General features: G+C 52.7%; 1 protein-coding gene across 1 annotated transcript; it reads left to right on the top strand.

Annotated features, from left to right (window-relative positions):
- Nucleotides 1–100: 100 nt before the first annotated feature.
- Nucleotides 101–14,183, top strand: LOC101711203 (uncharacterized). The gene is given in 2 exon segments (XM_013070204.3): nucleotides 101–10,423; nucleotides 10,425–14,183. Coding segments are annotated over 2 exon segments (3,729 nt in total). The 5' UTR covers nucleotides 101–7,201; the 3' UTR covers nucleotides 10,932–14,183.
- The last annotated feature ends 10 nt before the right edge of the window (nucleotides 14,184–14,193 follow it).

Genomic DNA, 14,193 nt, shown 5'->3' with positions numbered 1-14,193 from the left:
AGGAGGCAACACTTTTTTTTTTTTTTTTTGAGACAGGGTCTTTCTTTGCTGGCCTTGAGCTCACTATGTAGTCCAGGCTGGCCTCAAACTCATGGCCATCCTCCTGCCTCAGCCTCCCAAGCGCTGAGACTACAGATGTACTCCACCATGCCCAGGCAGGAGGTGACACTTTTTCTGAGGCCCTATCATGTCAGGGGAAATCTGTCAGAAGCAGAGTTTAGGGAAAGTTTTGGGTAGGTGAGCAGCATGTGCAAAGGTCCTGCTGCTAGAAAGGGTCTGGATTAACCAGAGGGCTACAGAGCATAGAGAAAGTGGGCAAGGCCCAAGTCAGATTACAAGGCTCTGAAGACTATTAGATCAACAGCAGACAGGATGATTTCTCCTGAGGCTCAAACTACCTGTCCTCACCCCTCTGCCTAACCCCCAGCACTTCTCCAGGGCTCCCTTCTCCATCAGCAGCATCCCCTACCACATATACACAGAATCAGGGCATGAACACTTGCCCACCCCCCAATGCTGCCAGCACTGCACTTGCAAGCTCAAGAGAGAGGAGCCGGCACAGCGAGCCTTGGCTCCACTTTGGAGGAACCAACTTAGAAGCACCAACTGCCCAAGATGTTTATACTTGCCAATCCAACTGCACAGTAGCCACTACAGGGGCATGTGCCTCTGGAGAAGTGTCCCCTGCCACTCCCCCACACCCTGCCTGCTGAGGGAAACAGATGGGTCCTGTTGTTGTGGGAGCTGGGGTGCCAGGGCCCAGGATATAGATCACAGTGTTAACTTTTCCTTGCTTAGGACCCCTATGGCCTCCATCCTTATAGTTCAGAGACTCCTAGTTTACCCTGAGCAGGGCAAGCTCTCTCTTCTCTAAGCCCTCAGCACTGTATCCTGTCATGCACAGAACGTTGGGTTTGGAGCAAGAGCTCCCTGCTGAGCAGAGTGGGGGTCTTATTGGGGCCAGGGATGCCCAGCTATTCTCCACCCATACTGCTGCTCAAGCTGTCACCTCAGGCCAGAGAGGGGCTTAGTCTTAGGGACTCCAGGAGCTTAATAGGTGACTCTTCTGCTGAATTTCAGGGGCCCAAAGATGAGGGGCCTGTGAGCTAAAGGTAGGTAGAAACAGGTGACCTGTTTATGGCTACACCTCTAACAGTAGGCATAGATGAAGATGTGGCCTCATATGGTTGGCCACTGACCCTTGTCTGTGTGCAAATATGGTAGACACTGTTTTAGCTCTGAGCCTGGGAGAGAAGTAAGTGGAGTATCCTGGAGTGTTGCAAATCTGTATTTCCTGTACCAAGGGAAAGGACTGTCTCCCACCCTCCAACTTGCAATCTTTATCCTTTAACCCATCCTGAGGATCTAAGGGTCATCAAAGCTCGAGCTATGGGTGGGGAGTGAGAAGGCCCAAGGGCTCCTTCCCCACTGGCTCATCTGTTTACAAGACGTTTCAGAGAGGAAGGAGGTCTCTGGATAGGAAAAAAGCTTAGTATGGAAAAGGGGCCCCAGAGAAGCAAAATGGGAGAGGGAAAGAGCTTAGGGGATGTCAGCCTTCCTGTACAGCTAGAATGTGAGGCTTTGAGCATGTTTCCAGGCCAAGGGCCTCCAGGGCCAGAGTTCTTCGTGCAGGGGCTCCAGTTAAACAGGTGTTTGGGCTCCTGGATTATGGCACAGTTGTCCCAACCCCAACCTCTGCAGCCCCCAAACCCTGAGCTCCATTTTCAGAGCCACCTGATAGCTCCAAGCCCATCTAGAGCATCACGAACTATGATTTCAAATTGGTGGCTGAGCTATTAGGGAGGACAAATAGGGAAGGCCAGTTCTAGGTCCCTAGATGGGCTAGGGAAGGCTGAGCTCCCTCTAACCTTAGGAGAAGCCCGAGTCTCAGCTCCAGTGTGGAGGGTGGCCAGTGCAAAGGGAAGGTTGCTCTTGGCCATGGTAGATCTACCAGGTTAGGATGGGGTGAGACGAGGTTTCTCCCAGGGTTCTGGGAGCCCAGCCTTCCCATGAAGAATGGTAGAGGACAAGTACCTGCCCTTCTGCCTCATCTCCCCCCATCACAGCCCAGTGTTCTGGGGGCAAGCAGGTCCCAGCACAGGCTGAGGGAGACCAGGGTGGGAGCTGAGACCAAGAAAGCAGCAGATGACTCACAGCCTCTTGACTACCCATTGGTGTTACTCTTGTCTGGCACCTGGAGTGGATGCGTGGGGCAGACTGACCTGCTTTGATGGGACATTAGTCTAGCCTGAGATTCCCATTATGCCTCAGCCCCAGCCTCTCAGGAAATTTCTCAGGGGCTCAAAGGCTCTCTGGGGCCATACCTGAGGACTCCAGATATAGCACAGTCCAAGCCCATTGCACTGTTGCTCCGCAGGAGCTCAGGGGTGAGGCCCATAGTGGCTCCTGTTTTAAACACACGTGGAAAGAACTGAGGGAGGGAGCTGTCTCCTTGGTGGGGCTCAGCATGGGCAGAGACAGGGAACAGTGAGTACTTGAGCTCCCAATGCCAGGGCACCCTCCCCTATCTTATCTGCTCCCTTCTAGGTTGGTTTAGCTACTTGCACACTTGTGGCCAGTTGTGGACTGGGCATTTAGGATCTGGGACACATCAGGCATAGCAGGGCTGTGAAACAGCTGGTAGCCAAGATGACAGAATTCAATCTGCTTTGAACCACTGCTCCCTTCCTTATGACATGAGTCCCTCCTGGCATATTGCAGTCTGGACATGGAGAATTGGAGGATCCAAAGGAGTTGCCTCTACTCCTGGGATCCATGGCAGTGATAGCTTTCACCAAGCACCAGTCCCTTCAGACCAAGGAGCCCCCCTTCCTTCAAAGAAGAAATGAATTTCTTGGGTAGCTCCACTCACCTTACCAACATGGGCTTGTGCCCTGGTCTCTCTGATCAAGTTATGTGTTTGTTTTTGTTGGTAGTGGTTTGGTTTTTTTTGTTTTTGTTTTTTGTTTTTGAGACAGTCTTCCTATGTAGGTTAGGCTGGCCTTGAACTCACTATGTAGCCCAGGCTGGCCTTGAACTCGTGGTGATCCTCCTGCCTCAGCCTCCCAAGTGCTGGGACTACAGGTGCACCACCTGGCCAGTAATCTGTTCCTACACCCATTTCTGCTCTCCACTGGGCCTGGGTTGTATAGGGTCTCTGAAGGAGAGCAGCTCTTTTTGCATCCCCTCTGGAGACATGGTTGGAGGTCTCTTTCAGGCAGTCATAAAGCCATGTGTGTTTTTGGAAGCATTTCTTCACCATCCCCCACCATTTATACTGGCTTCTGGATGGGTGTTCCTCCTAAGGGGTATGAGAAATTTACCCACCCCCTAAGCCAGCTGTGGCAGCAGTCAGGGCTGTGCTATTGCCCTCCCTCTGGGCTGGTGCGGCTGGCCATCTTTCACGCAGTTACGTAAGCTTGAGTCAATTGGGACTCAGAGCGGTTCATTGTGGGCTATTTTTAAGCTGCAACACATCACAGCAGAGGGGTCACTGCACTGCCAGCTTGCAGGGAAGGTTGTTTAAACATCTGTTATTTAAATTTCCTTGTGTCTTAGAGCTTAGAAGCCCTATCCCCTCAGCACTAGTGAGTTTTGCCTTCCATATCCCAGATTAGGAGTGGATTATCTCCCCTCACCCAGCTGTAGGCTCTCTTAGTGTTCTGTTCCTGGGCTGTCTTTCTTTGAGGTCAGGCAGTGGGGCCAGATCTTTTATAGTGTGGTTCTGCCTTCATGGAAAGGCAGTTTTTCCTGGTTGGGAAAAACTTCAGGGAAGCAAGAGGTTGAGGGCTCCTAGGTCCCTTGGGTAGTTCCAGGGGGTCAAGAGAGGGAGGTGGAGACTGAGAATGCATCCCTTCCTCCTTCTGGCCTCTGTTTCCCATCAGCACTGAGAGTGGGATCACAAGATCCTTTTGGGTCTTTTAAGAATCCTGCCTTTGTCTGGGCTCTGCTAGCTGGAAGGTCCTCCCTCCACAGACTCAAGTGCTACCCACCTGTAGCCTCAGGAACAGAAGGGCTGGTGCATGTGCTTCTGGACATTGGGTAGGCATGAATCTATGGGGAAACAGGTCTCATTTTTGTATCCTTTATAAAGTGGATGGCTACCCTGGAAGCCCTTGAAGGCTTCTTCTGATCCTAGGTTTTTGGAGATGGCCAGAGACTTCCTAGGCCGCTAAGAGTGGAAGGAACATGGATCTAAAGAGCACAAGTCCAGAGATTTGACAGACCTAGCCTCCTTCTGAGGGCTGTGTTGGAGAAGCAGGCCTATAGACCTGGTAGGCTATAGAGCTTCCAGTAATGTAACCTTTTGTGCCTTGATGACCTACCTTCCTGTCACCTCTCTGTGGTCCCAAGACCTCCTAGGTAATAGGGTTTTACCTTGATCTACAGGGGAGGAGGGCTTCCAGGGTGACTTGACTGTCTCCCCAGGGTTTGGCACCTTTCCCCCAGCCTGTCTAGGAGGTGAGGTGAAGGTGAGGGGGAAGGCAATGCCAGGAATTGCCTTTATAGGGTTTAATTCATCTGAGCTCCTTCCAGCTCCTCCCTGCACCTACAGCCCTCAGCCTGGGGAATGGGCTCAGCCTGGGGGAGGGACTCTCTAAGTTGCCATGGCAACATGTTGGCCCTCCTCTCTTCCCAGATTCAGAAATAGAATTGGACGCCCTTCTTCCTGGTGAGATACTATTTAAAAACAAGTGGGTGGAGGGCACAGGGGCACTATCCTAGGGGCTGGCCAGGAAGGGTCCAGATTGGCTGCCTCCATACCTGCCCTGCTGCCCTCCCCTTAGCTGAATGAAATGGGAATAAGCTTTGACCAGTCAAGAATTCTAAATGCAAAGACTAAGCCAGCCTCCACAGCACGTGTAGCTGGTCCATGCTCCACACCACCAGGTTCCTGGGAGGCCACTGGCTTAGTGTTACTCAGGAAAGATACCCCTCCCACATCTGAGCTACCTGCTAAGCTATCCAGAGGAAGAGCAGATCTATGGGTGTGGGGCTTGGGGCTGCAGCACTAGAAGCGAGGTATGCTGGCTCCTCTCTGTGCCTGCCTGGCACTGGCATGGCATCCACTCCTGGCACCACAGCTTCCTGGGGTTGCCATGGGTCTAGAGCCTGGTGGCCTAGCTTTGGACTCTGGTTCTACAGTACACTAGCTAAGGCAAGCCTCTCCTCCCTTTCTGGGCCTTGATTTTCCTCATCTGTAATAAAGGTACAGTAGTGTTCAATTTATAGAACTTCTACGAGGCTCAGTTGCATGTTCTACATATTGCACCAGCACAGAAGAAGAATCTGATCAACATCAGTCATAGTTATTTCTGCTCTAAGCTCTTTTGCTTCCCAGGTGGGAAAGCTCTTCTCTCTCCTGTATGCCTGCTTTGGGCTTTCTTCTTAAGCCAGGATCTTCAGCTGGTCCTTTTCTCTTCCCTCAGGAGACCCCAGGCTTGTTGCTTACAAAGGACCCTATCCCTGGAGAGGAGGGCCATGCCTCACTCTGTAGGAGATACAGGATGGCTCAGTCATCGGACAGGAAGGGAATTCTTCAGGCAGCCCCCCATCCCTTCCTATTCCTCCTAGGCACAGCCCAGCTTCAGTGCTGCAGAGGCACTAGAGGATGCTACTAGATCAATGTCATGAAAAAACAACAAGCTTGCTCAGACCAGAGTGTAACACAGTTAATAGTATTCTGCACGTATGTATGTACACACGTGGATGCACACACATGCACAGCCCACAGACCCCTGGATTCTACAACCTTTCCTGAGTCATAGCATGAAGGAAAACAGTTTAACTCCCTGGTGCCTGCTATCTGTCCTGTTTCTTAACCAAAGACTGCATCTGAAGATGGGGAGAGGGCCCAGGGGGCCTGAGATGTGGCCGAGTCAGGCTATGCCCAGCGCTGAGTCAGAAAGGTGCAGATTTAGCTTAGTGCTAGCCTTGGTCCCTGGTCACATAGCCTCGCACCCCATGGCCAACTGCAAACACTATTTTTAACCTCTGTGAAAACACATTGCTTCAGAGGACAAGCCTATAGCTACATTCTCCACAAACCTGTTTTCTGGGTGGAAATACTGAGGCCTGAAGGGATACAGCCCTAGTAGACAAAGGAAGGAGGCACAGAGCTCAGAGCTGGGTGAGGGAGTCTGACCTTGCCCCAGGTCAGAACCTCCAGACCCAAGATCAGGACAGTGGAGGCTCCCGAACTGCTTCTAGTCCTGTTTTCCGTTATGCAGGGCAGCTCTAGGGCTGTGGGAGGGATCAGGGAGGATCCCACTCTTCCCTTCCGTGTCCCCATCTAAGAAACAGAGGGTGGAATTGCCACCCCCCCGTTTGATAGCTTATATTTCTTACCCATCTAACCCACATCTGGGTCTTTGTCCAGTTTTCCTTATTGTAAACCCAGCTCTGTGGCCCTGTGTGTTCAGCCCTGCACCTGCAGTGTACCCACTGTGTCTCTTCCATGCCCCATTTTGTAATTGCCCTGTGGCCACTGTGTCCCAGCCTTGAACCCAGTGCCTTGCCCCCTTTATAGCAAAGGTGAAGCTGACACAGTATGACAAGAGCTAGAACATTCTGACTTGAGGATTCTGAGCAGAGGCTCCACCCCCACCTCCGCCACCCCCATCCTTACCCTTCCTGGATATTGGTCCAGGGCTTTACAGACATGTGGCTCTGGGGAGGGGGCTCTGTGAGGCATAGGCAGAGGAGATCCATCTGGAGCAGCAGAGATTGCCAAGGAGCTGCTGTCCCTGGAGCCAGAGCTGGGGAACATAGTGGAGAGGAGCCTAGGCCTGCTGGGCCCCACACCCTCTTCTGTCTCCTAGGACTAAATGGTAAAGGGGCTTTGCCTCACTCCCAAAGGGCCTATTGCTAGGGGCTTCCTCAGAGTCTCCCTTGACCACCTCTCTCCCCTGACCTTACCCCAGAACCTTCTGAGGTACTGCCCTCACGCTGGGGCTGGCCTGGGCAGAGCAGACTGATGGGGTAAGGTGAGAGGAGGCCGGCATATAGCTGGCCAACTTCACGGGACCCATCAGCTTCTCTGCCTCACAAGTAGGGGCCTCAAGGCAGGCCCCTACTCCTCAGGAGTGGGGCTCTGGTTTGTCACACTGGCACCCCCCCCCCAGGTCACTGGGGGCTATGATGTGTGGTGTCGCCATAGCAATGAAGTAGGGGCAAGGCACCTAGGGCACGAAGCAGGACGATGGAAGCTACCAAGAAGGTGGGGGACCATGATCCATCAGGCCCTCAGGGATACCCCTCAGCCAGCAGCCAGGAACTGGGGGGTGGCCTCAGAGGATCCCAGGGACCGTGGATAAGCTCAGAATCCCTAAACTTCAAGCAAGGGTTGTCATCATCCACCAAGACCATCCCTGATGAGGCCTGTGGCCCAGCTTCCCAGGCCAGCATCCCTGAGCCCACTCACCAAGTACACCAGGACCTTACTCAGCTTAGCTCCTCATGCAGCGATATGCAGGCCTCCCAGGATGCCCCTAAACTCTCTTCAGCTAGCCTGTTTCCAAGCTGCATCGTGGGAGCCCAACAAGATCTGATCATGGACGATGGGACCCTGAACCTAGCAGTGTGCATGCATAGTAACAGCACCAGTGACATGAACCAGCATGGATCCTGCTGCTCTCCGATTCAGGTGCAGCTTGAGGGGGAGGGCAAAGCTAAAGTCCTGGTAGGCTGGGGTAAGGGCTCCTGCAACATTGACCATGTGGCCCCTGTGAACAGCAGGAAAAGTTGACGGCTACCCTACTTCCTCTCAGGAAAGGGTGGTGCAGCTGAAGACCAAAGTTTTCTGGCTTCAGCTCTGGCTTCATCTCAGGCTCCAGCCCAAGATCAGGGGCAGAGCAGGAGCCCATGTCCAACTCAGGCTCCTGCCCTAGTTAGAACTTCTTTGTTGTCACCAGCTCCTCCAACTTCAAGTCAGGCTATTAATCCAGCTCTGGATGCAACTCCTGGAGTTGAACCTTACAACTGTACCCTTGACCACCCAACTGGTAACACTGCAGTCACCAAAGGCCTGTCTCAAGACCTCTCCCTCAAGAGGTGTGGCAATCAATGGCCAATCCTCTCAGAATCTTCTAAAATGGTCATATCTGGCCAGCACAAAGTGAATTTTTACTCTAATGGGGAGCCTCCTCCCTCAATACCCACTCCAAAATTGTTCCCAGAGCATGCCCAGGAGCACAAGGTTGTTGGAAGACAGGTGCCATCTGAACAGCCTGAGAACCTGGCAGAGAAGCCTCTGGTCTATACCTCCAGGCCAGACACCCCCAAACCAGGGCCAGAGCCCCCAGGTACCCCCAAGTCCCAGAGGAATAACCAGAAGATTTGCAGTTCTCAGCCAGACAAGCAACCCCCCAATGTCTGCAAGAGCATTTGCTCTAATGTGCCACTGTCTGCTAACCAAGTAACCTGTCATAAGCAGTTACCACCTCAGTCTTCCAGGGAAGCCATGCAGATGCCCTCCTCCAGTGCCTCTACTTGTCAGCTCCAGGAAGGTATAGAAGACTGGGTGCTGGTGTTCGATATGGCCATGGGCAACACCAGGATGGGGCTGCTATGCCATGACACTATGGGCTCACAGGCAGTGCTGGTGGGCCTCAAGCCCCGCCAACCATCTGTCTGTCCCCCTGAAAATATCCTGTCCACCCAGCCACTGGCCAGGCCCATTCTCTCCCATGCCAGTGATCATTCCAGCTTCTGGTCCACCACAGCCATGTTGTCCAGCCCTGTGCCTTCTAGCCGCTCATCTGGTAGCTACCGAGAGGCGGCCCTGGTTCCCAAGGAGGCCAGGCTCAACCTGAAGTCACAGAACTCCCCTGGTACTGAGACACCTACCAGGGTTGGGATGCTCACTGGACATGTTCCACTGGGAACACCCCTCCAATTTGGTGAGGAAATACAGGCTCATTTTCGTGATCCCAGCTTGTCTAAACCTGATGTGAAAGAAAATGAATTTAGTCGTACCATCTGGATGTTGAAGTCCTCCCCAGATGCCTCCAAGGTCCAGACAAAGAAACTGCAGTATATGAACTCTACTTCACCAGCCAGTATCCAGTTGGTGCCCATATCTCTGCTCCAGCAGGGTGTAGGCAGCCATAACCAGAAAGATGACATTACCACTCATTCCGATAAACCTCAGGCTGAAGATGCTGAGCAGGCCCCCCTCACTGACCAGACCTTCCACAATGGGCAGAACCTTCTTGCTAGACAGCTACCTGTAACTGAGCAGGGGTTACTAACTGGCCATCCCCCCTCTACCAGGCAGTCTCCCCTTACTAGTCAGCCCCCTTTCAGTGAGCAGACCCCTCCAACTGGGCAGCCCCCTCTTGCCATAGAGCTTTCTTTCACTGAGGAGACACCTTTCACCCAGAAGCCCCCCATCATCAAAGAGCCCACCATCTCAAGAAGACCCTTCACTTCTGAGGAGCCTGGCCAGCCCTCCACCCAGGAAGGTGAGTCCTTAGGCCTGCCTACCGATGTAGGGGTACTTCAAGTGCCATTGACTCCCAAAGAGACCTGTAACTATGTGAATAGAGGCAAAGTTGACACTGGTAGCACTCAGAACCCCAGTATGCATCAGCTTTCATCATGGCAACCTGGGAGCTGTTTAAGGGTCCAGGAGGAACAGCCTTCTCTGATCACATTTACCACACTTGGCACTGGTTGCAAAGTCTTGCCCGTTGCCATGGTGGGCACTGAGCACCAGAGTGGGAACCATTTCAATGTGACAGCTGAGGACATTGTGCATTCATCAGTGGTTGCACACCTTGGTCCACTCCATGGGGCCTGCTATGAGCTGGTGTCTACCATGGATACCCTGCCAAGTAGGTCATCAGTGCTTTGCTACCATGCATCAGGCCCCTACCAGGACATGGCAGCAGTAGTGATTGATACAGGCATGGGATTCACCAAATGTGGACTGGCTGGAGAGGACCATGTCCTCACGGTTGTACCCTCACAAGTTCAGCTGTTACAGCACTCAGCCCAGGGCCGGCCCCGGTATGCAGTCCCTGAAAACCAAGACAGCTCCTACCCAGTGCTGAACCGAGGAGTGGTCTCCGATTGGGATGCACTAGAAGTGCTATGGCAGCACCTGTTCTACTGCAGGCTGGGGGTGCAGCCTGAGGAGCTGGCTGTGCTTGTGGCTGATTCACCCATCTCACCGCGCACCAACTGAGAAAAGGTAGCTGAGATACTCTTTCAGTGTTTCCATGTGCCAGCCATGCAGACAGTGCATCAGGCCCTGCTGGCACTCTATGCTTATGGGCGTACCACTGGGCTGGTGCTGGGAAGTGGCCATGGCACCTCCTATGTAGCACCCATCCTCACTGGGCACTTGGCCCCATCTGACACCTACCGGCTAGATGTGGCTGGTGCTGACCTCATTGACTACCTGGCTCAGCTGCTTCTAGGCAGGTGGCCACTCACCACCCAAAACATGGCTGGTCCACCATATTAAAGAAGCCTGTTGCTATGTGGCCAGGAATATGGAAGCTGAGCTGGTCTACACCCAGGCCCCAGTGGACTTTAGGCTCCCGGACAAGCAAGTTATCACACTGGGCTCTGAGCGCTTCTGCTGCCCAGAGGCTCTCTTCCAGCCCAATCTGCTAGGCCTCAACCAGCCAGGCCTCCCACAGCTGGCCTTGTTAAGCATCAGTCGGCTGGAGACCAAACAGCAAGAGCAGCTGCTGGCCAGTGTAGTACTGGATGGTGGCAGCACCCTTCTAAGTGGCTTCCCTGAGCGCCTGAGACAGGAGTTGGGCCCTGGTGCCACTGTGCTGGGCTCTCCCCACCATGCAGTTGCTGCCTGGCTTGGGGGCTCCATCATGGCATGGAGGGACTCCTTCAAGAGCCTGTGGCTCAGCCACCATGAGTATGAGGAGGAGGGCCCATGGGCTATCTACAAGTACCAGCTGTGAGCACATAAAGTTCTGGTTCTGGTTACTTTAAGCACTGGTGTATGTTTCAGGCAGAGGGTGGTACAGGGAAAGCAGGAGTCCAGGTATGGGGGCAGGGTTGGAGGCCCTGGCTCTCCCAAGGCATACCCTACTTCTATACTCTGAAACTCTATGGGCCTGGGCAACCTGCCCTTTCTGGAGAGCCCCAAGACTCCTTGGTTAACATTGGCTTTGGTCTTTCCTGACCTTTACTGCACCCCAAGGGCAGCCACAAAGAGTGGCTGCTGTGGGTTTTGCCCTGTTGCCCTGACAACAAAGTACAATTACCCTTGATTGCCAGCTAGTTGCCATGGCAATTCAGACATAATGTAATAACCCACACAGCCTTGAATGAGTCATGAGGTGGGGGGTGGGGGGAGCCCCTTCCCCTAGCTCCAGAAGATCATTTGCCCTTCCTTATTTTGAGCTTTCTTCTGGGGACTGAAACCAGCAACATGAACAATAGCCAAGCAGTTCCAAAGATGGCTGGGGGTACGGGCCATTGACCCCAAGGGGAGGGTCCCTTTTAGAGTCTGGCTTCTCTGGGAAGATTGCCTGGTAACAGGCACCTCCTAGAATCTGAATCTTAGTTAGAACTCTATTCTTGGGTGGAGGTGGGAGTGGGGCTTCTGTCCACCAGTCAGAATATGATGACATGGGAACACTGGCTGTTGGTCCCTAGAACAAGGACTGGAGAAGGTAGATAAGTCCTGAATTCTGGATGGGAGGCGGCACAACCTGGGCATGGGGGTGAGGCTCTGGCTTGCTCTCTGGGCTCTGGATATTGAGGCTCACAACTTGTCTTGCCCCCCTGACTTTTTAGCTTTGGTGGGAGCCAAAATATATACTCTCTTCTCCTCCCTGTCCTCCCAACTCTAGTGGCTCCTGCCTGCAAGGAGGCCAGGGTACAGTTCTTCTCAGGAAGGTTCTCATAGAGGCCACTGAGCATTGCTGATGCCACTGCCTCTGTTGTCTCAAAATCTGTCTCATTCTTGAGGGCCTCCTGCTGTCTCTGTGGCCAAGTGGGTAGCTAAAAGTCATGTCCCCTGACCCTGGCAGGCTCTGAATAGGGAACATAGAAACAAGGCTTAGAGTTGGTCCATTCCATGGCCTGGAAAAGCTAAGAGGATGGCATTCAGCTGGTACTACTGCCCCCTGCCCAGAGGGCAGCTAGAATTTGAAGCTAAAAGACTGAGGCTAATCCTACCCTGTCTGTGCCTCTCTGGCTGGAGGCTGAGGGACAAGCCATGTCTTTGGGTTGCCTTCTACAAATGACAAAGGTTTACCTACTCTCACACACACCTAACAGCAAGCAACCACCCTGGTGGGAAGCTTGGTAAAAGTCAATGATGTATGGTCACCATAAAGACTGCCTGCCCCTGGGTTTAGTCCAGCCTTTTCCCATGTCCTGCACTCACAGCCTGATTCAGCCTCCACAATCCAGAGACTTGTGTGAGGCAGGAAGGGGATCCACAGCTCTAATGGCTGGCTACAGCATCCACACGCACATGCCAGCAAGCACGCCTGGATGCACACGGAATGCAGACACACATGCCCCTGGACACCACTGCATACTGTCACCATTTCCTTTGGCAAAAGAGAACATACACGTGTGCACACACACACTGCCACATGCTCTCATGCACATGCACACACAGTGTGCACAGGACCAAGAAGAGGTGGAGTATTGCCAGCAGCAGGCAAGGCTCTAGGGAGCCATCCCTTTTCTTGCCTGCAAATCCCTATTCCAGCTTCTCCTTGGATCTGTGCCTAGATAACCATGACCCTGAAAAAAGAAAGAAAATGTGTATATGACACATGTAGGGTCAGCAAGCCATAGATTGGTTACCCTGTACAACTCAGAGACCCATTGTTTTAAGGGCAGTGGGAACATGACAGGAAGGTCTGAGTGCCAAGCCATTTATTCATTTTGCAGACATTAGCTGAGCACACTGAGATGAGAAACAGGCTCTGCCCTCACATGCCCAGCTTTCCAAGAGATTCCTACTCAGCAGTGGGGTAGGTATTTTGACCCAGAACACTCAGAACCCAGTAAGCCCAGAAGTGGCACCAGCCTGGTCTAGAGGAGGTGATCCAAAGCCACAGAAGGATGTGAATGGCTCCTCAACATTGTCACTGGAAAAAGTTTTGTTTTGTATTGAGACAAGGTCTTGCTTTTTAGCCCAGGCTGGCCTTGAACTCACTGTGTAGTCCAGCCTGGCCTTGAATTTGGGCGATCCTCTTGCCTCAGCCTCCTGAGTGCTGGAACTACAGGCCTACATCACTATGCGTAGCTCTCTGGATGAAGGTATTGAGGGACCTTCTTTGAGACAGTCATTTCCCAGGCTGGCCTTCAGTCCTAGCTCCGGCTTTTTCACTTGAACAGCCCCTCCTGTCATCAGCCATGGTAGACATGGCTGAAGATTTGGGGATGCCCTCATCCTCCCACACCCAGGGCAGGGTAGAAGCCTAAGCAGGAAGAGTGAGGTGGGATGAAGCCCAGCTTCTGACATTGAAAGGCCTAAGCCGAGCTTCGAGCTGGTGCTCAGAGCTTGTGAGGGGAGCAAGGCCAGTGTTGAGTCCATATTCCTCCCTGGCAAAGGACAGAGTCATAGCCAAGGATTTCCTTCAAAGCTTCTTCCTAGCCATTCTAAACTTTCTCCCCTGTCACATGCCAGGCCCGATGGGCCTTTGTGCCACAGTTCTCAGGTGTCCCCATATCCTAGTTCAGGATGCTGTTCATGAAGTGTTTGAGGATGATTAGACTGAAAAGAAAGCAGACTCCATACCATATCATGGGTGACTTTTTTTTTTTTGGTACTGGAGATTGAACACAGGGCTATATACCCAGCACATTTTATTTTGAGACGGGGTTTAAGTTGCCTAGGTGGGAATACCTGCCTGAGTCTCCCAAATCATAGATGACTTTTATTTATTTTATTTTTTGTTTTTGGTACTGGGGATCAAACTTGGGACCTTGTGCTTGCAAGGCAGGTGCCGGAACCACTGAGCTAAATCCCCAGCCCTCATAGAAGACTTTTACAGTTTGGACAATACACCATTATAGGGAGGGGGTACACTGTGTCAGCTAACCTGGCTGGGACTTAAGCTGGGAAAGACTTTGGTTTTGCAGGTATTGGGGGCAGGAGCTCTCATACACTCCTGTGGGTTTACTGTGTCTAGATAGGGATGCCCAGAGGTTACCCATGTGGCTTTTCCAAGTGGGTCTCGTCCTGTGGGTCTG

The sequence above is a fragment of the Heterocephalus glaber genome, unplaced genomic scaffold, assembly GCF_053883595.1.
Source record: "Heterocephalus glaber isolate CG9 unplaced genomic scaffold, H.glaber_assembly_v1.0 deba00001504, whole genome shotgun sequence".
NCBI lineage: Eukaryota > Metazoa > Chordata > Mammalia > Rodentia > Bathyergidae > Heterocephalus > Heterocephalus glaber.
The sequence above is the reverse complement of the archived record's forward strand: the minus strand, read 5'-3'. Positions and strand labels throughout refer to the sequence as shown.